This window comes from Halichoerus grypus, chromosome X, assembly GCF_964656455.1.
Source record: "Halichoerus grypus chromosome X, mHalGry1.hap1.1, whole genome shotgun sequence".
Classification (NCBI taxonomy): domain Eukaryota; kingdom Metazoa; phylum Chordata; class Mammalia; order Carnivora; family Phocidae; genus Halichoerus; species Halichoerus grypus.
The window spans coordinates 89,301,139-89,322,801 of NC_135727.1; the positions used below are offsets into that span (position 1 = coordinate 89,301,139).

Consider the following 21,663-nt stretch of genomic DNA (forward strand, 5'->3'; position numbering starts at 1 on the left):
ACACACACACATTAACAAGTTCAGTAAGAAGTCCCGTTGATGCCTGGGAAGTCCAGCTAAGAGCAAAAGGCAGTCTCCCATGGCCAGGGCGAGCCAGGCAGACTCCCGAATCGCCGCGGAGACCAGGGCAGCCTTCTCTCCGGAGCGCGCAGCCTAGCCGCCGCTTCCCGGGGAACTCTTGCCTTGCTCTAGGGGCTACATCTGCAGGCTGCGGAAAGCCAGGGCTCCAGCCCTTTCTCATTACACACCTTTCCCAAAGCACCCCAAGCCCAGTACCCAACGGCAAACCCCTCAGATCTGGCGAAACTCAAAAATGCAAAAACTGAGGCGGGGGGCAAATTGTACCTCAATCCAAAGGACTGAACACACACACACACACACACACACACAAACACGCGCGCGCGCACACCTACCCCAACCCCGTGCCGCTTAATTTCTTTCCCCGGGTTAGAAAAGAGGATTACTTGCCCACAGAGGCTTGGAGATGGGGGGGGCAGGAGGTTGGTCCGAGGCTAGGCTCACCTGCTGCTGAGGTGAGAGAGCAGACACAGGATGCAAGCTGTTAGGAGCCGCAGCTCACAGCTGAGTGGTTGGGGGTTGCAAAGACCCTCAAGTTCTCCTCTGGCTTTTTTTTTTTTTTTTTTTTTTTTTTTGCATTCACGTCACCAAAGGGTTAAACGGCTGGGCTCCAACAGTCCCCCCCCGCCGCTCCACTCCCCCCTCCCCTTTTTTGTCCCCCCCCCCTTCCCGCACGTCGCTAGGAGGTCATCAAGCGCTCTGTCCAGTCCGCGTTCGCAAGCCCCTCTGCTTCCCGCCCATCGGGCCCGTGGCTGCTTACGAAGAGGTGTGCGCTCACCGAGGGGCGTGTTCCAGCACTGGGAGACGCCGAGCGCCCCTGGGTTAGACCTCAGAGCGGAGCCAGCCATGGAGCGGGGCGGGGGAAAGTTTGGCACCCTGCAAGGGGTCGTCGAACAGGAGTGGGCGGGGCGCCCGAGGGTACTTTAGCCCTCCAAGCTCAGGGGCGCGAGCTGCCCAGACCTGAGGCGGTGTGAGGCCATGGACCGCGGAGCTGCCGCGGCCCAGGGCACTGCCCCGCCTCAGGATGGAGAGCAGCCCGCGGAGTCTCCAGAGCCGCCGCCGCCGTGGCCGCCGCCGCCGCCGCCGCCGCCGCCGCCGCCGCGGGCTCTTGCGCTGCTCCACGCGCCTTCGCCAGAACCGGCACCGCCGTTCGCTCCAGAACCCTGTCCGAAGGCGACCCCAGAACCAGCCACAGAAGACACAGAAACGGTCGCAGAACCAGATACAGAACCGGCCCCAGAGCCGGCTCCAGAACCAGCCACAGAACTCGACAAAGAACCGGTCTCAGAACCAGCCACGGAACCGGCCCCCGAGCCGGCTCCGGAACCAGCCCCAGAACCAGCCCCAGAACCAGCCACAGAACCGGCCTCCGAGCCGACCCCAGTACCAGCCACAGAACCGGCCCCCGAGCCGGCCCCAGAACCAGCCCCAGAACCAGCCATAGAGTCCTGCCCTGAGCCGGCTCCAAAGTCCCGTACGGAGCCGAGCCCAGCACTACGTCTACTGCAGTGTCCGGTGGTCGCTCCAGAGAGGGGTCTAAAGACCTCATCATCGCCCCGAACACCACTGCTGTTCTCCAGTATAAAGGTAAGAAAAAGACCCACTGGGGCGTGCGGGGCGAAAGAAGCAAAACGAGGCCGGATGGCTATCGAGCTCCTGGGACTCTAGGTACCCTAAGCATCCCATTTGGCTGCCACCGACTGGCAAAGATGCGCGGAGAGATGCGGGGATGGAGGAGCCCGGGGGAGTGGGAAATGGTTGGGAGGCGGGAAGCAACATGTGGAAGCGAGAGTGGGCTGTTGGGGCTAGAAACAGGGTGACTGCACGGGTTGGGAGTCGGAGCAGTTTTCCCCATGGGGAGAAGTGGCAGTGCAGTGAGCGCTTATATCTTGAAAAAGAGGAGGAAGACGTCCCCGGGGAGCGCAAGAGACCTAGAGAAGTATTTGGGGCTGGCCCTGGGTACACGGGGATGGGACTGAGTAGTGGGGATAGGGGTGAGTGGGACACACCTCTTAGCCGCGGTCACTGCCGCAGAGGCCCAAGCTGCGGAGCCGCAGCCGTCAGCTTGGCCCCCTCCCTGACACTGGGGAGGGGGTCATCAGCGGGGACGCAACTGGCGGCTCTCCAAGGAGGTGCCCGGCGCGGCGCCTCTGTCGGCTGCTGGGAGCTTGTACTCCGGGTGGGGATGAGGGGCTGGGCGGCGCCCACGCGCACTGCAGGGGAAGGGCAGGGTTCGCTGGGGAGGAGGGGGAGAGCATGCGTGTGTCGAAGCCACCATTCCATCTGTCTGCAGGATTTCCCGGCAGGTAGGTGCAAACGCTGTGATATGATGATGGGCCGCGTTACGAGCGGGAGACTGGCATCCCGCACCGGGGCTACTTGGAATGGTACAGGAGTCCCGGTTTAGAGACACCAAAATAGGAGTTGGTATTTGAGAGCGTGTGAATGGGAATCCTCATCTCTTCCAGTCTTCAGAGATGCCTTCCTAAGCGTTGCGCTTTGCCTAGAGAAGACGCGTGGAGGATCCTCGCGCACCCGCCCGGGGGAGGGGAGAGGGGGAGGGGGGAGGAGGGAGGTTTTCTCCCTTGGACCCCCTGAAATCCCATTGGCGCTTCAGCAGGAGTCTGTCTTTCTTGCTTTCTCTGTACTCCCCCTACTCATCCTTTTCCCCTATAAACTTCGTTCCACGAGACTGTGAATACAATGATAATGCATAGATACACCTTGATTTAGCTTCCCCTGCAGGAAAAAAAAAAAACACGAAACAAAACACAGAAGCAAACAAACAACACACCACACCAATACCCGTCCATCCTGCTGCCTAGCAGGGCGTAGGGACAAGCTCTGGAATCCTTCTGCTGCGGACCGCACACTTGTAGAATGTAGGGGAAGGGGGCAGAACTTGGCATCGCGAAATGGAAATGGAAGCGCTGGTTGCTTCCTGAGTTATGAGTAGGGAGGCTTGAGTTTGCAAAATAACTGCAATGATAAATGACTGAATAAGAAGAAGGCTAACGCGAAAAGTTTCACGGGGGAAAAAAGTGCAGAGGTTTAAAAATAAATAAAATAGGACTGTAGGAGACTGAGACAAGTTGTTGTTGTTTTTAATCCAACAACCGGGCTCTCCCCAGGGGGGGGATCTCCCCCTCCCTGCAGCAGCCCTTCCCTGCAGCGATCTCAGGAAAGGGCTGTGCAGCTAGACGCCGGAGATCACCCTAACCTAGGGTGTGCTCTGGTCTTTTTGGAAGAGTTTGTAATGAAGCCGGTGGGAGGGAGACCAGCAGGGACCACCTGAGCTATGGCCTTCTTAAGTGAGATTTTGGGAACATGGCTCAGAAACTGACACCTGGGGACTTAATTACCAGGATGTCCGGCAAATATATGGCCTCTTTGGTCCCTGGAAGACTGACTGGAGGCCAGGAGCTCCGGAGATGAGAACTGTGACAGTGGGAAAGCATGTCCCACAAGCTTGACAGGAAAATGTCTATTGCTAGACAGATGAGGAGGATCAAGGTAAGGGGAATCAGGTTAGCTTCCTCTACAGAGTGCCCTCTCAGATGTGCTGGCCGGCTGACCCATAGGCATTTGTCAGCCCTGGCAGGGGACCAGGACCCCCCAAGGTTTGACTTTGTCCTTGGTAGAGTTAGTCATTTGTTCAGCCATTTATCTTTTAGAATGGGTTTAAGGATCCTGACCATCCACTAAGAAGGCCATGCAGATGAACCCATCAGTGGCTCTAGATGATTTCGAAGGATGCAAAGGATCTGGGTAAATGCTCACATTGCTGGGAGCCAAACCCCTCTTCAACACCCTAGGTGTTGCTTTGCAATTGCTCTCTGGTGTCGTTGGGAACATCTGATCTTCAGTGATAGGACCGTTCTCTGCTGCATCCTCCTCAGGCAAACAGCACCCACAGCCAGCTGACTTGCATCTTAACATTCAAGGCAAACAGGTTGCCATCTTAGCTGGGGAGGTGTTGTTCTCAGACACTGCCTCCTTGAGGCAAACTTGGGAAACACACACACACACACACACACACACACACACAATCTCAACGATCCTTATCATACAATGAAATCCTCTGTCGCAAGGCACAGTCAGTACCAGAAGCATGAAACTAGCCTGATAAGTCAAAGGATGAAATGAGTAAAACAAAGTGTTTGAATGTGACTGCAGGTTTCTCCCAGATAATTTTTGCTGACTGGTTTTGCAGTGAAAAAAAAAAAAATCAACATCTTCCAGTGTGTAGTCTGCTCTCTTTTCAGGTTTCTGAACCTGTTGCTTGCAAATCGATGCCAGTCATGAGAGTAGAGACTGAGAAAAGGGGGCTCATATTGTCTTTCCAAATAGATACCAGGATAACACAGTCTTGTGAACCAAACTTGTCTATTTCCTTCCTTTCTAAAATGTTTTGATTTCCAGGAAATGAGCCATGGTCTCCCACCTGGCGGCAGCAAGTGTAAGTAAGGATGTGTGAATTGGTTCTTTAACAATGCTATGACTTGCTTGGGGGGAATGGGGCTTACATGAAATATACTATATTTGTTTCCCTCCCCTCATCTATGGTTGAAGAAAGATAGTTTGTGTTTTTATTAGTTGGGTTTGACTAGCTACGAAATTATAATCACACCATACAGGTGATTGATGAAAAATCTGAAAAGAAATACACTTCTGTGGCCTTTATTTCTGGGATAGGGGTGTGTGATAAGAGATCAATTGCCATTGACCATTACACCCCAAACCATAACAAAGAAGTTTTCTGGTATTTTTTGCACACACTTTCTTGCAAAGCAGCAAGCATTTGTTTATATGATATCTGGTCATTCTTGCCCGAATACTATAGTTTCACTTATTTCTGAGCTTCTCAAGAAAGAAGAGACAGGTAGATACTGTCTCTCCCTCTCAGTGCCTAGTACAATTCAGCCCTCCCTGTTTTTGCTCAGTAAACATTCACTGAAGCTTGAAACCTATCAGTTCCATTTCCAGCAATGAGGACGACCTAGAGACTGCTGCTGTGAATGAATAAAAATGCGTTCTCATTGATTTCAGAGAAGTAAATGCTTATTTAAATGCCCTGGAATATATAGCCCTTAAGGAAATGCAGTCCATCTTTCCCTTTTCAGAATGAATGTTAGAACCATAATTAAGAAGCAAATTACCAACAATTAAAAAATGGTTTGGAAAGTGTCCTTATCCCCTGCAGTCCCAGCAGCAGCAGACTAATGATGATGTTGTTGGTTTCAGGGGTAATAAATTTTTTTCCTAAGTGAACAGAATATCTGTGGTGACTATAAACAGCTTTGGGATTGTAGAATCAAATGTTTAACCTGTTGAAGTTCAGGATGAAATTACTTTCTTTCCTCTTGGGTTCTTTCCCCCCTCCTTGCCAGGTTTTGATGAAACCATCTGATTTGTTTGGTATATTCTGAGAGATCCTGAGCATTTGCAGCAGTTTGTTCTAGAAAAGATAATGAGATATTTGGTCAGTCATCTTTCTTTTCTGAGAATACAATTCTTACATGTTTATTAAAATCTCTGACTGGGGCTTCTGCACATCTGCAGCCCAAAATGAAAGGCTGATCCATTGTCCGAAGTGGTTCCAAGGAAAAGGGGAAAATCCATAGAGACCAGGAAACCAGTCAGGGATATTATAATAAGGATTATATAATCCCTTCTGCTAGTATGGCGCTTTACAGTTTGCAGAATGCTTTCCTTTGCGTTATTAACTCTCATTCCCCTGACAAAGGCAGCAAGGTGGGAGAAGGCAAAAATAAAACTTCACACCTAATAGGATATAACTATTAATTTATCTAATGTGGATTTTAAAAAAAATCCAACATAGGGCTTTCTGTGACACACAGGATCCTCATTTGTTTAAGAACAATCTTTAAGCTGACATTCCCTCAGCCTGGATTTTTTTCAAAGCAGCAATTGCTGTTCTTAGTCTGATGCTCCCAGCGGGGGCCATCCTAGAACAGGAGTCTGAGAAGGAAGGATACAAGGCAGAGGCGCAAGACCCTGAACCTATTACTCCCAAAGAAGACCTTTTTTTGGAAAGAAAATAAATAGAAATTCTGCTAGGGATAGGGTGCCCAACCTTTCCAAAGACTGCTGACTGTAATTCCCTCAGTGGAAAAAAATAATTTTAAGGATTAAAAAAAGAAAGCATCCATTCCTAAAGGGAGATGCCCCACCCTCACCAAAGCAAATAAACCTTATTCTCAAAATAGAAAAACAAATTTACAAATTAAAAAAAAGAAAGGAACAGTGACCCCAGATAAGGAAACATCCCTCCCCTTAAAATTATTTTAAGAAAAAAGGAAAGAAATTCTAAAGGGAGATGTTCCTCACCCTCATCAAAACCCATGGAACTTATGTCCCCAAGAGAAAAATTAAAGAGGAAAAGAGAAAAATCACCTCAAGGTAAACAGTATTTCTAACCTTAAAAAATTCATGAAATTTATCAACTTTATTTGCACCCCACTGCTCATGCCCAATCTCTTACAAAAATTATGGGGGCAAAAATAAATCTCCCAAAGGGGAGTCTCACCAAATCTCCCTAACGTTATTTCTTCCAATTACATGAAATGTCCAGAATAGGCAAATCCTTAGAGACTGAAAGTAGATTAGTGGTAGCCTGGGGCTTGGGGGAAGAGGATAGGGGGAAGTGTGGGTGATGGCTAAAGGGTAAAGGATTTCTTTGAAAGATGATAAAAATGTTCTGAAACTAGATAGTGGTGATGGTTGCACAACCCTGCAAACATGCTAAAAACCACTGACTTTGTACACATGAAAATGGTGAATTTTGTGGTATATGAATAATATCCGAATTTTTAAAAATAAGTAAAAGAAAGAGATCACTCCTCCAACTGCAAGATAATGAACCTACTCTCTTCCCAAAAATAAACAAAGGAATAAATGAATGCATAAGGAAAAAAGAAATTTTTAAAAAGGAACCAAAAGACAGAGAGATCCTCTTAAGAGCCTCTTAACCTCACCAAGGAAAATAACCTTTATTCACCCCCCAATTTTTTCTCTTTGGGAAAAACAAACAAAAAGGAAGTCTTTGTACAGGCAGATACTTTCAAAATCATCAAAGTCCATGAAACTTACCAATCTTTCCATCCCAGAAACACACAAATGTTTTAACAAAAAGAAAGAAATGTTAAAGGACAGGGTCCCTGATCTTACCAAACATCCTGAATTTTTAATTCCCAGAAAAGGAGAAAAAGAGAAACAAAAGAAATAAATCCCTCCCCTGCTAAGGGGAGATGCCCCATCCTCACCAAAGCACATGAACCTTATTCTCAAAATACATTTTTTTAAGGTTTAAAAGAAAATCAATAATGGAAAGGCATGTGTGTTGGTGGAGGGGATAATATCAATGAAATGAAAACAAAATCCTCTTAAAGAGAAGTGCTCCGGCCTCACAGACACATGAACTTTTCTGTCAAGATACAGCAAAAACAAATGCAAATTCTTTAAAGAATAAAAAATAAAAGGAAATCCTTCTAGTGGGAGATGATCTGAATTTATTCAAAACCCAAAGCTTGATTCTTAATATAGGAAATTTAAAAATTGGAAGCATAAATAGAAAGAGAGAGAAACAGAAACAAAACCAAGATGTCACCAACCTCAACAGAGCCCCTTCATTCTCAAAACAAGAAAATACATTTAGGATTAGGGAGAAAGAAGGGAAACAATGAAAAGTATATTTTCAAAGAGAAACCTCCTTTTTAGGGAATGAAGATGCCCCAAACTCACCAAAATCCCTGAACATTTTTCTCCAAACAAAAAAAAAGAAGGGAGAGAGCAAAGGGGTGAGGGAAAGGAATTGGAAGGGGAGGGAGAGAGGGGGAGGAAAGGAAGTGGGTAGAGAGGAAGGGAAGGAGGGAATGAGAGGCAGAAGAAAATAAACTAAGGGACAATTTTTAAAAGAAAGACATTCTTCTCAGGGAAAGTGCACCAATACTTTATTGATGATAATGCATATTATTCCTGATGTTCAACCCACTATACCTCCCACAAAAAGGAGAAAAAATCCCCCCCAAAATCTCTTCCTAAGGCTTCTTCAAGGGGAGATGCACCCAATCTCACCCAAACCCAGAGGCTTTATTTATCTTCCAGCTTTCAAGTATTTTTTTGATGAAATAAAGGAAAAAGAAATTCTTTTACAGAAAGATGCTCTCAATCTTATTTCTTCCAAGTTAATTATTTATTTTAAAGAAAATGAAAGAAAGGAAATCCCCCACCCCATCAGGAGGGCCCCCAATCTCACTAAAACCAGTGGCCCTTATAGTTTTGCCCCACAAAACTTAATTTTTTTCTAAATGGAAATCCTCCAAACCTAAGGAGATATGCTCCCACAACCCCACCAAAAGCAAAGGATCTTTCTCCCCAGACATTTTTTTAAAAGAAAAGTCCTTCCATCATAAGAGATGCCTTCAGTTTCACTAAAATCAATCTACTTTATCCACATCCACGAGGAAAACAAAACCAGAAAAAAATGGTAAGAGGGAAAGAAATTCTCCTAACCTAAGGCAAGTTGGCCAGAATCTCACCAACATCTTTAAATTTTATTCCCCTAAAGCGATTTAAAAAAAAAAAAAAGGAGGGGAGAGGAAAGCCTGTCTTTTAAGCTCTCTACACCTACCCCATACTAAAGACTTCCTAGGAAGTGTAATACAAAGAAAAGGTAATATCTTTCTAGAACCATGCCAATGAACCTTAAATTCAGAACCTGAGGCTGAAGGGTAGTAAATGTTTAATCCCAGGCTGATTTCCCTCTGCCCCAACTCCAGCCCATTTCTGGTTACCTTCCCCATCAGTCAGTCAGGCTGTGCACTCCGGAAAGGCAAACCCTGCCCATAGAAAACAAAATTAGGAAAGCAAACCTTCTGGGGAAAAATCATATGCCGCATTTCTAAACCAAACAGAAATGATTTGGGGGATTAGCTGCCTCATGTTCCCCTCTAGCACTATAGAAACTCAAAAGTTGATGATAAACTCTAAAGCAATGACGCTCTATTAACTTCCAAATTAGACACACACCTACCTAGCAGAGAAGGACCCTTAGCCAATTCAGTAATAGGTTTCTCAAGGTGGTTGTCTAATCATGTGCTCACTTAAATGTCTGTTCTCTAGAGTTATAAAGGGCTTGATTTTCACAAATACATAAAATTTGCAAGTCAGATTTATAAGCAGAGACTAAGACTCAATTAATGTTTTCCAAAGTTTTTAATTCATTTACTTATTTAAAAATTAAATTGAGTACCTGTGTATATCCTATGTGCTTAGCACTGAAGATTCCATGGTGGGCAAAATCACAGAGACAAGACCTCCTTAAAACAAACTGGTAAATGAGACACCCAATTACCAAAACAAATGATTTGTTTTACTAGATGCTTTGCTGAAGCAATCACTTAAATAGTTCTCTCAGCATACCTTTTCTTAAATAAAAATTTAATGTAATAAAATAAAGGATATGTATCTTAATCTCAGAGAAAGTGGGAAATCAAAACTGCTTCCAAAAAGTAAATAAAAATTACATAGCACCCCATCACTCAAGATTGAGTATCAAGAGATAATGAATATTTTGTTGGGTTTTTTCCATTTATTTTCTCAGAAAGGATGCTTATATACACTTATAATCTACAGTAGTTAAGACTTTAAAGGAATGTACAGTTGTGTCTCAGGCTCCCCCCTACCTGTTACCTCCCCCACTTAATTATCAAATCATGTGCGTTTTTCTACATCGTATTTAGGAAACAATTGTTAATTTTTTTTTAAGATTTTATTTATTTATTTGAGAGAGAGAATGAGATAGAGAGAGAGCATGAGAGGGGGGAAGGTCAGAGGGAGAAGCAGACTCCCTGCCGAGCAGGGAGCCCGATGCGGGACTCGATCCCGGGACTCGATCCCGGGACTCCGGGATCATGACCTGAGCCGAAGGCAGTCGCTTAACCAACTGAGCCACCCAGGCGCCCAATTGTTAATTTTTAGCTTAAAGTTTATCTAGTCAAATGACTGCCTGTGTGATCTGATTGATGAACCTATGCTGGAAACCTAACTGTTCAGAGATGTATTTGCAATGTAAAGCAATGAGAATATACATTGTCGTATATACAATTGGCAGTTTGATCGCACGTTTACTAAGTGCACTTTCTTAGACTTCCAGACTTCATTTGTCCAGCTAGCTTTTGTGATTTGGACTTGAAGCAGGAGACCCGGAGCAAAATCCACCCTTTTCCCACTGTTAAATTCCCAAAAGAAAAATCTGAATTTAAATTTCTAAGACTCTGTTGGGTCACTTTTAGCCATATGCAAAAATGTACTAACGGTTTTGTGTCTTTAACACACAGTTACCAGCCATGCTCATTAAGGTTCCTCCTACCCAGAAGGGAAATACTTTTGTTTGAGGACATTATCAGCAATTATAAGGAGATAGAATATTCATTCAGCTTTCATTAACCAAATGTGGTGGAAAATTGAGAGAGTTAATAAACTGTATACAATCCAACCAAGGTTGAATTAGTAATTTAAAAGGCAAGTGTAATGTGGTATTAAGATCAGAATCTTCTTCCTTGTCTGTAGCACTTGGAGATTTTCATCTTCCAAAGCATTACAGGCATTTGCTGTTTAAGCCTTTTTCTTTAAAGAGATTGTAAAAGAGATTTCAGACCCTGAGGACGGCGACTCCCACCCCCTTGTTTTCCTCCTAGCACAGGACAAGGCACATGTTACTGGGGGATTCTGAGAGGTAAGCGTGATGCTCCAACCCAGAGCTTTGCAGAATTCTAAAACAAGAGACAGTGGGTATGGGGAAGGAGCCTGCCTCTGCCCCCAGGAGTAGGAGGGGGATGGAAGCACTGTTTGCAGGGCTCAGCTAAGAACTTCCAGAATCCTGGATGTTCATTCATTTGCCTTCTCCTGCAGCGAATGTCTCTACCTGTTCTCTTCTGGGATTTTGCAGCTTGAGACAGGAAATGAAAGGTACCTGCTGAGCAAAACCAAAATTGTTAATCTCCTTGGCTATGAGTAGAGACACTTGAAACCAGGAAAGTTTTTTATTAACCCGGGCTCTTTCAACTGAGTCCCCCACTCTCACTTCACTCTTTACTCTGTGAAGCCGGCTCCAGCATCACAGCACGATCCTCTGAGCCCCACCTCTAACCGTAGTCCCTGCTTACCTTGATTGTTAATTTTCCCTCAGTAAGTGTCATTTATTATGTTCCTTGAATATATTGTTTCATGGTTTATTCACATCACTGCGCATGTTCCTTGCAGTATAAAAGAAAAATGTGATGTAGCTTTATTAAAACAGCTAAGCATAAACAGCAAAAAGTAAATGAGGCTACAGAATAAGATTACTGATTTCAGAAAATTAACAAATTTGTGCCCTTCTCACTAACCTCAATTAATACTTACTGTGACAGTTTCCCTTCTGCCAGGCTTGAGTAGAACATAACTTTTCTCTTACTCAGAATTTGGATATTGCTGTCCCTTTCTCACACCCTCACCTTACTCTGCTTGACTGTTAAGACTAACTAAATTAAAATGATAATTTTGGCATTGTCCTGGTCTCTTTTGCTTTAATTTACTCAACTTGGTGACTAGAGCTCCAGGACGTTTTTTGTTTGTTTGTTTGGTTGGTTGGTTGGTTTTTTTTTGGCTTCACGTGGAATCAAAGCACCCATTTGGTAGCTCATTTCATGGTTTTCTTAGTATATCGCTTTTCACTAGTGAATTGTCTTTCTAGAAATGCCTGGAAAAGCCTTACTTTGCCTTTCTATCATCCCTCATCAGCACTAAATTTTTTGAGTTCCTTCACCTCATCTCTAATGGTGGAAAAACAAACATAGACATTCCCAGGCAACTTGAAAGCTTGCTTTGTTTGTTTGTTTGTTTGTTTGGGTTTTTTTTTTTTTTTTGGTTTATTTTGTATCCAGTATAATAAGGCATCATTGTGAACGACACATAAACATATCTGCTAATTAGCTCATTAAGTGTTCAATAATTATGTAATTGGTATATAAAATGCTTTACAATATGATACATATTTGGAGGATTGTTACATGGGTATTTTAGAGTATTTTACTGATATTTGAGGAAATTGGTTGGGTTTTTAAGATGAAATGGGAATGCATTATTACTTTTCCAATGTAGAATAATGGAAGAAATTTTCCCACTATCCAAAATTCACTATCCAACAAGTTTTCAGAGGTGGATTAGATTCAGATATGAGGGACTGCCTGATAGCAAATTCACTTTGATATAAGAAATTTAAGGGAAAAAATAGGGGCGCCTGGGTGGCTCAGTCGTTAAGCGTCTGCCTTCGGCTCAGGTCATGATCCCAGGGTCCTGGGATCGAGCCCCGCATCGGGCTCCCTGCTCAGCGGGAAGCCTGCTCCTCCCTCTCCCACTCCCCCTGCTTGTGTTCCCTCTCTCGCTGTGTCTCTCTCTGTCAAATAAATAAAATCTTTAAAAAAAAAAAAAAAGAAATTTAAGGGAAAAAATATAAAGTTGTTTGAGGTAAGTGGGATATATTGTTCCCAATATATTCTCCTCAAACCCAGAGAAAATCAGAATTAAATTAAACAGTGACATTATCAGGTAGAGGTTATCCCTGAATTGGGCAGGTGAGACCAAGGCCTACAGACCGAAGAGTGAGGCTTTTGTATAGCATATGGAGTTAGAAAAAAAAAAAAATGGCCACTCTAATAGAATCATAGAGTACAGATTGAAATAATGTGGAAAATAAAGTGGACAGGCAAAGTCCTATTGAAACTTTGAAGGCAACTGACAAAATTGTGTATATCATCCAAATGATGACATACAACCACTGGAGGGTTGTTGATTAGTAAAATAACATGGCTGAAGCAGAGGATTGGTTGATGGGGCATATAATTAAAAACTTTCAATTTCTTTGTATGCCAAATTCCAAATTAAACTACTAAAGCTAAAAGTGGAAGAAAAGAGTGATTGTATCTAGTGTCTTTTTTCTATTGTTTTGGGCCTTCTTTGCACTTTTGTAAGTGGCTGGTCCGCATTCTCTATGATATTTTTTTCTATCTCATATCACAGAGTTTTCTACAGCAAAAGTAAGAAGTTGATGGCAATCCAGTGAAATCTTTTATCTTCAGTGTTGTAGACCCGTGGAATGTCCCGAAAATGGCCTTTGGGGATCAGCTGACCTAATATGTTTAAAATCTTTTTAACAGTAGAAGCTTTTTAATATTTTCTCGATGAAATCTTAAATGAAAGCCTAATATTTAATATAAATACAAGAAGTATTTCATTAGTCCTTTTCTATGCTAAAATGGGTTTCTAACTGATGTACATTTCTAATTGTTTATTTGAAGCTAAGAGGAAAGCGAGTTTGCACTCTGTTTATTACTGGCTGCTTAGCAAGGGTGCTGGTGATGTAGAAACACATTGAATAGGAAAAAGAAGCAAGTCAGAGTTTAAAATTTGGCCTAAAATATTCCAGAAATTCCTAATAGTCTCCTGGAAACATAGCCATTCTGGAGAGTTCCTCCGCCCCCACCCCAGGAATGTGTTACAACAGGCCTCGTAAAGTGGGTTGTCATAATGTGCACTGCCTTTGCTTATAGGAAAATTTTTATTATGGGGGATTGTGTTCTTGACCAAGGACACTATACCAAGTAAATGGTAGGTATAACTAAAAATATGTAGTTAAAAGCTAATGTATAACTGTAGGCTTCTGTAATAATTTAAACTAGCAAAATTGTTCCAAGTCCTATAAAATGGGCATAAATGTACCATACACATTGGTTTTGTAAGGGGCCCTAGTGTACTATAAATTGTACATGCAGCACATAAAAGAGCCAATTCTACATAAATTTAATCTATTGTTATTATTTGTTTAAAATTTGCACTCTGCCTGCATCCAAGAAGGATATGAGGTATCCTACAAAATTAAACACATATGAAACAGGACAATTAAGCTCAAATAAAAACAAGACAAACCAATTCAATGCAGTGGTGAAGGAGACTTTAAACTAATATATGCTAGTTATAATAAACCCCAATTACACATTTAATTAGCGGTACTTTTGTTTTCTGCCTTTGGTGCTTGAAGGACTTTGGGGAATGATTTGAATGACTCAGGCCTCTTAAAGTTGGTATCCAAGGAAGTTGAGCTGATGCCTCATTTTTATGCAATACATCTTCCTGTAGCAAGCTGCAGCAACCACAAAATGAGGAACTAAAGGTTGCCAGGATTGTGGTATAGGTGTTAATTAACTGTCCTAGAAGGCTGAGGCTCAGGTTATTTCGGTGTGCCTACATTTTTCTAATATCATAATGCATGTATCTGTGAGGCATGTAAGTATGGGACTTTCTCAAATAAAATAGTATTTCCAATAAAATTCCTCAAAAAAATCCAAATAGTACTGTGTAACCAGGGGTTCAATAGTTTGGACTCTTTCTTAGATTGAGAGTTATTTCACAATGCTTCTAGTCATAATTCCACTCTACATAGCTGTGCAATATGAGGTAAATTGCTTAATCTTTCCGTGGCTTAGCTTTTGTGTCTCTTAAGTGAAGCCAATAATGTGCTGCTGACTCAGCTCAGCTCAGCAGTCTCCTCCAGCAAGTCTTCACTGGTATCCCATCTGGGCTAGGTGCCCTTCCTCTGGGCTCCCATAGCACCCTACACAAACTTCTGCCTCTCAATTGCCATATATACTGAGATTATCAGCTTGTGTATCCCATTAAGGCTATAAGGATAAGGCCCTTAGGGCCTAACATGCTGTCTGCCACTCAATAAATTGCAGCTTGAACTACTTTATAAAATTTTGGCAGTCAAAATTTTATCCAAAATAGCTATCTACTAATTACAGGAAAAGCTTTAACTTGTTTTACCAATGCCTCTGATCAGATCAGCACACTGATCTTGAAGATGGTTTGATCGGGAAAGAGAACATGGAGTCTCTACTTAGACACAGGTAACTCTTAACAGCTGTCTTGTTTCCAATCAGAAGGAACAACTTTTCCCTTAAATAAGATAAACAACTTCTATCTTTTCTAGAATAGCAACTGGGAAAGATCACCACATAAAGTTGTACAGTTTGTACACTATACAAAGTAAGCCATCATAGATATAGATATTTCTTCTCACAATTTTCCTGCAGATGGCAGTCAAGTGCCTTGTGCTAACAAAATTGGTATATTATGACAATTTTCTGACAAATGGAAGTAAAATACCTTTAGTAAATGGTGCCTTTTCCTGATGTGCCCAATGGTGTGTTATGGGCTGATCCTGCTACTAATTCCTTGCATTTAAATATGATGTCCCCCTTAGCAACTCCCTAGAAGCTTATAAACCATATGCCCAGAACTGATTTCCAAAAGTACCTATTTTATTCCATAACACAATTAACCTGAGCATCATTTTAAAACAGAAACCTGCAACAATGGTTTGAAAAAGGAATTTACAGGGCCACAGGCATAGCCAGGCATATATCCACAGATGCACACTGGTACATTTACTCCCAGGAACATATCCAAGTATATATACTCCAATAGCTGAACAGCCTGGTAGGTAGGTATACACACACACACACACACACACACACACACAGATTTAGCTGGACATTAAAGCATATAAAGGAGGAGGCTCTGGCTGCTTGCTTTGGTGCCAACCTCTTAACCAGTTTTCCTATTTAATCTATTTTCAGCATGTCTTACTCCTACAGGCCATGAGTTCCCCAAAGTTTACATGCTCTTATGTGAGTTCAATTCAATAAACCTTTCTAAGGGCTTACTAGTGACAAAGAACCGTGCTAAGTAGATAAAGGAAGCCACTCCATCTTGGAAGGTTGTTTGAAGGAGGTTAGATCTGAACTGTGTCTGAAGATTATGTAGGACTTTGATAGGCAAACATGAAAAAGGAGACAAAAGGCAGAGGGAATATCCTAAGCATAAGCATGGAAGAGGTGGAAAGGGCAATGCTCTGATAATCCCACAAAGACTTCATATGGTAAGAACTTTTGGTACATCAGGAGGAAAGGCTGCAGAAGCTAGGTGGGAGCTAAAATGCAGAGGAATTTGAATGCCAGGTGAAGGAATATGTGTTCTATTCCATAAACAGTGGAGTATTGTGGGAGGTTTTTAATTGAGAGTAACATGACTAGGTTTAGATTTAACAAAACTCTATCAATATATAGGATGGGTTAGATAGGAAGACTCTAGAGGATGGGACATAAGTCTAGGCAAGAGATGTTGAGAACCTAAGGCAATCAGTATGGGAAGAAATAGAAGAGATGCTAACAGGATTTGGTTTGTAACTGATTGGGTGTAGATGATGGGGGAGAGATGAGTAGAAGACAACTCTGAACTTATGAGTCTGGAGTTGTTAGAATTATAGAGAAGACAGGGACAAGAGCAGGCTTAGGTGGTAGCTAGAGGAAGATTATGAGTTCAGTTTTGAAGAATTTGAGTTTGAGGTGTTGGCGAGGCTTGTGCTCAAGACAGTGATTATAGAAAGGCAAGAACTTAAGGGTTAGAGGACTGTTGCCCTGCCCCTAATTGAAAACAATGAAACAAAATTAATAGAATCAGATAATGGAAGAGAAACAACTATGGATAAATTCTGTTTGGGAAAATAGGCAGAGAAAAAATACTGATGTAGAAATTGAAGTATCGGAAGAGAAGGGAGAAACAAGAGAATGTGTACTTTTTTTAAAGGAACATTTTCTTTTTAAAATGTTTATCCTGAATAATTTTTTTCAATAACTTCTCTATCCTCTCCTTTGGCTATTTTCTCTTTGTTGGTGAAAATCCTCTGACTGGTCTTGAAAGGAGAAGGAATATTGTTAATGTGTTGTCCTCAGACTGAATGCAAGTAGCTCTTCTCTCATTACCCAAGTCTTTATTTGTAAGCCTTGAAATATACTGTGTTTGGGAAAACCATTAAGAAAGGTTAATAGTTACCTAGTTATTAAGGAGAAGCATGAGAACATTTCTCTTATGTTAATATAATAAGAAGAATATATTGTCCTCTACATCAAAGATTCTATTTTAAAGCTCTTTGCACATAGTATGCACTTAATAACTTGAAATAACAAGAACCACAAAGCAGTCTTATATGTATAGTGATACTAAAAGATCTCCAAAGACAGTAGACTAAGACATCTTAAGGTATTATAAGATTTGCTCTGAATATGTTGAGGGGAGATGAGGACTTTCTTAAAGAAAACTATTCTTACCAGGTAAACTGTCTTTTGGGAATGAGGTAAATAATAAGCCACTTAAAATGGCTCCAGACAGTGGAGGAAACACATGGAAGGCCAGACTCTGAGAAGAGATAATCAGAGAAGAAATTGATAAATGTTTGAAAGTGTGAGCTGAAGTCCTAGTAGGTCCCCAACTCTTTGCTAGTTGGTGTGGAAAAAGCAAAGGTAGATATGAAGTTTACAATCTTATTTGGGAAACAAAACATGTATACTGGAGACAGGTACATAACAATACAAAGAAAGATATTATATTTCAGCATGTGTAGTACAGAGAATAATGCTATAGAATTATAAAAGAGGAGCAATAAAGAATGGATTAGTTTGAGAAGGCTTCCTGATGGAGGTGACATCAATTGAATTTAGATGTGGGAGCAACATACACAGACTTGGAAGCATCAGGGACTCTATTCAACTGATATCAAAGAGCTTTTAGAGAAAGGCAGAGGGATTTGGATTCTATTCTGTACAGCAGGACATTATTTAAGGTTCTTGAATAGGAGAGGAACATAATGAAAGAAATTTTTCTAAGATATATATTGTGACAGTAAGAAGGATAGATTGGAGAACAAGATAGGAGGCAGGGAGATTAGGCTGTTGTAAAAATCCAGGTGAGAGATGATGGTGCCCTGATTATTGCAAGTGATGATAATCATTCATTCATCTAAAATCATTTATTGAATTCTGTATCAGGCACTGTGCTGATAACTGTAATTTACCTGAAGGAAATTATAGCCAAGCAAAGGAAATAAGACCAAGTATACAAATAATTGCAATCCCAAGGAGAAAATGATATTCATTTTAATACAAGAGAAACTCTGAGTTCAAAGGAGATAAGAAGTGATTGGAGCCTGGCAGAATGGGGTAGACTTGGGTTCAGAGATGAGTTAAAGTATATTCCAGAATTTTTCTTATCTGGGGGGAAGTACCAGGAAGAGTGATAAGAAGGTAATTCTGGGCAAGAAAACAGTGTAAGCAAAGGAACTGAGGTGAGAAAACACCAGTGTTTTTGGAGGCCAGAGGATGTGGAGCTTCAGAGATGCAGACAGAAATGCAGAACTGGGAGAAAATGGGGGTAGACCAACTGATTTGGGGGAGGGTGGGTAAGGAGGAAGGGAAATCATTAAGAGAGAAGCATGGGAGATTAATAATTTCTAATTTTCTTTCTACTCTGCAACTCACCCTTTTCTCAAATGCTGTCTGGATTCTTTCTTGGTGGCATCCGAAGGTCCAGGATGCTTTTGTTTCATTTCTGGACTACCCACTTTTACATACTGTCTTTCTCTAACATGAGAGTATAGGCTCCTGCCCAATGTTCAGAGCTACCCTGATCTGAGAAGGGAAATGATTCCCCCATGAATTTCATACAGGGTCTGTTTCTATAGTAAGCAGCATCTATATTCAATCTTTGGTATTTAAGAGCATCTTCTAGTCTGTTTTGCTACTGTATATGCATGTTTGGCATGCCTTTGGAAGGCCTTGTTGTGCATGTAAGGAACACTATTCCTAATCAACTTTCTCTGTATGCTTATAATACTAAAATTTCAAACTGAGCTTTCAGAGACCTTTCCCAATCACTCATGTTATAGCCATAAAAAGTAGTGGTCTTTCTAGACTACCACTTAATTTTTGTATTATACTCCACAGTTTTCTAAAATGCTTCCACATTTCCCATGTCCTATGTCCTTGGATTCTCACCCCAACACTGTGTGTGATATTGGTTTTATCCCCATTGTGCAGATGAGAAAACTAAGGCTAAAGGACACTTGACTACTAAGGATTGGAGTCAGGATTCAAGCCCAAGGCTCCTGACTCCAAAAGCAATCCCTAATCCATGCAGGCTAGTTAGTACAAGGTTTTCAAAGCAGCCCTCTTGAGCCCATATATAATCTAGATTATTCTAAACAAAGTGGGATAATGGGAGCCACCTGCCTTCATTTCAGGATATTACCTTCGTTAAAGCCAACCAAATCCACAGGCTTAAGATGAGACAAGGTTTTAAGGTGGTCGTAATGGTTGTTTTTTTTTTTAAATGCTGAAAAATACTTTAGATGCTTATAATGATGATTCATTATGTAAATAATTGGGGACTTCCTGAGGTCAGAATTCTCAAAAGGTTCTGCAATTCTTAAGAGATTAAAAATGCACCAGTCAAGTCATTTGGCCCCAGAATTGAGATTTAAGAGGCTGATTCTATTCCTAGCTGTGCCTTTGTGATTTGAGGTAAATCCTTTAACCTCTCACTTTTTATTTATCCATTTGTAAATAAGCATATTTCCCATCATAGAATATCGGGGAAGCACTTTAAAATTCTAGGCTCAAAAGTATTTCAAAGCCTCATAATTTCTGTAAAGCACTTTATACAGCTTCAAAATAACGGTGACATCGATACAAGGTGGAATTAGTTTGTTAAAAACAAGTAAAGTATATGGAGACAGGGTTAAAGCACAGATTTCTGCCTGCCTACTACTGTTTTTTAATAGGTGCAGCTCAGGTCTGTGTTCCACTTTCACCTCTGCCACATGATGTTGCCACTGCTAGTTGGATCATCTTGCATCCCACTTCCTGCAGGGTCATAAGTCACTAAGACTGATATCCCTGGGTGGAGATTTTTCTATAGTAGAAGCCCAGTGAAGAAGGGTAATTCCCTAATTTCATTTCCTCCCTTGGAAGGCTGGATTATGTGGAAGGGAAAATATTTTAGATTCTAGTATAATACTTCTCTGTCCCATGCCTTAATGTCCCTGTGTATAAAATAGAGTTATTAAAATCTGCTTCTACCTGGAGAGGGGATGGTGTGAGACTAACTGTGGGAATTGCAGTATAATATAGTGGGCTTCAAAGTCAGACACATTTGAGTTGAAATCCCAGCTCTGTCATTTCTTAGTTCTGTGACCTTAGGCAAAGACACTCACTCATCTCTCTGAGTCTCATTTTTCTCATTTTATACATGAGACCAATAATTCCCACCTTGTAGGGTTGTTCTGAGGATCAATGGCATATCAAGTGTTTAGTTCAGTGCCTGGCACCTAGTTGGTTCTTTAAAAAATGGTAACTGTGCTTTTCCTTGCCGCTGCCTGCAGAGGTGGCAGCCATCTCCTATTCGGTATCATAGCCACCCTCAGAACCCTTGTGAAGCTCAAGATTGTTAAAAAGAGGACCGAGAAGTTCATCCAGCACCAGTTAGACCAATATGTCAACTGGCAGAAACCCAGAGGCACTGACAGTAGGGTGCACAGAAGATTCAAGGGCCAGATCTTGATGCCCAACATCGGTTACAGAAGCAACAAGAAAACAGAGCACATGCTGCCCAGTGGGTTCCAGAAGTTCCTGGTCCACAATGTCAAGGAGCTTAAAGTGCGGCTGATGTGCAACAAATCTTATTGTGCAGAGATTGCTCACAATGTCTCCTCCAAGAACTGCAGAGCCATGGTGGAAAGAGCAGCCCAGTTGGCCATCAGCGTCACCAATCCCAATGCCAGGCTGCTCAGTGAAGAAAATGAATAGACAGCTCGTGTGCATGTTGTATTTGTGTTAATAAAACTATAAAACAATTTTTTAGAAGGTAGCTGCTACCACGTAAAAGACACTGATTTTGTTTCAAGCAAGGGCTGTGTGTATGTGTATAATATATATATTTGCTCACTGCCTCTGCTCCCCTTCTCTTTTAAAAGGGATGAGTGTTCCATGCAAAGCAAACTGAGAAGAACAAGGTGGCTACCATTGCTTCTTAATAATATATCTTAACATCAGAGTCATGTACCCCCTTTACTTACTGCTGTTTTCTTCTTCTGGTTAGAGGGGCATGTCAAGGTAGAACCTTGCAATTCAAGTCAACAAGTATTTTCTTTTGCTTTAAAAAATTTTTATTGTGGTATAATTGATGTATAACATTACATTAGTTTCAGGTGTACGATATAATGATTCCATATTTGTATATATTGCAAAATGATCACCACAAAAAGTCTAGTTAACATCTGTCACCACACACTGTTACAACATTTTTTTTCCTCCAGTCAACAGGTATTTTTGAGCATGTTGTATGTGCCTCTCTGACTTCTTAAGTTCTCTCCTCTTGCCATGATTAATTGGGGGGAGCAGATATTTCGTTAATATTAATTACTTACAGAATTTCCTAAGTTTTTAGTTAATAATTATTTAAATCCCTCCTGACATCTGACTACCAATATCTCTCAGGATTTTTTTTTCCCCAGAAAAGCTGCACTTTTAATTCAAAAGCAATTTTATGTATGAGTGAAGGAGGAGAAAAGAACCCCCAAAAAGCTGCAGGGCAAAAATGATACAGCCGCAGCAGTCTATCTTTGCAGGG

General features: G+C 41.8%; 1 protein-coding gene and 1 pseudogene across 1 annotated transcript in view; both read left to right on the plus strand.

Moving 5' to 3' along the window:
• The first annotated feature begins 1,056 nt into the window (after nucleotides 1–1,056).
• Nucleotides 1,057–21,663, plus strand: part of DGKK (diacylglycerol kinase kappa) — a 147,174-nt gene continuing 126,567 nt past the window's right edge. The window contains exon 1 of the mRNA XM_078064165.1: nucleotides 1,057–1,665. Coding sequence (XP_077920291.1) covers nucleotides 1,057–1,665 — 609 coding nt within the window. The remainder of the gene's footprint in view (nucleotides 1,666–21,663) is intronic.
• Nucleotides 1,856–20,840, plus strand: LOC118522102 (large ribosomal subunit protein eL32 pseudogene; annotated as a pseudogene).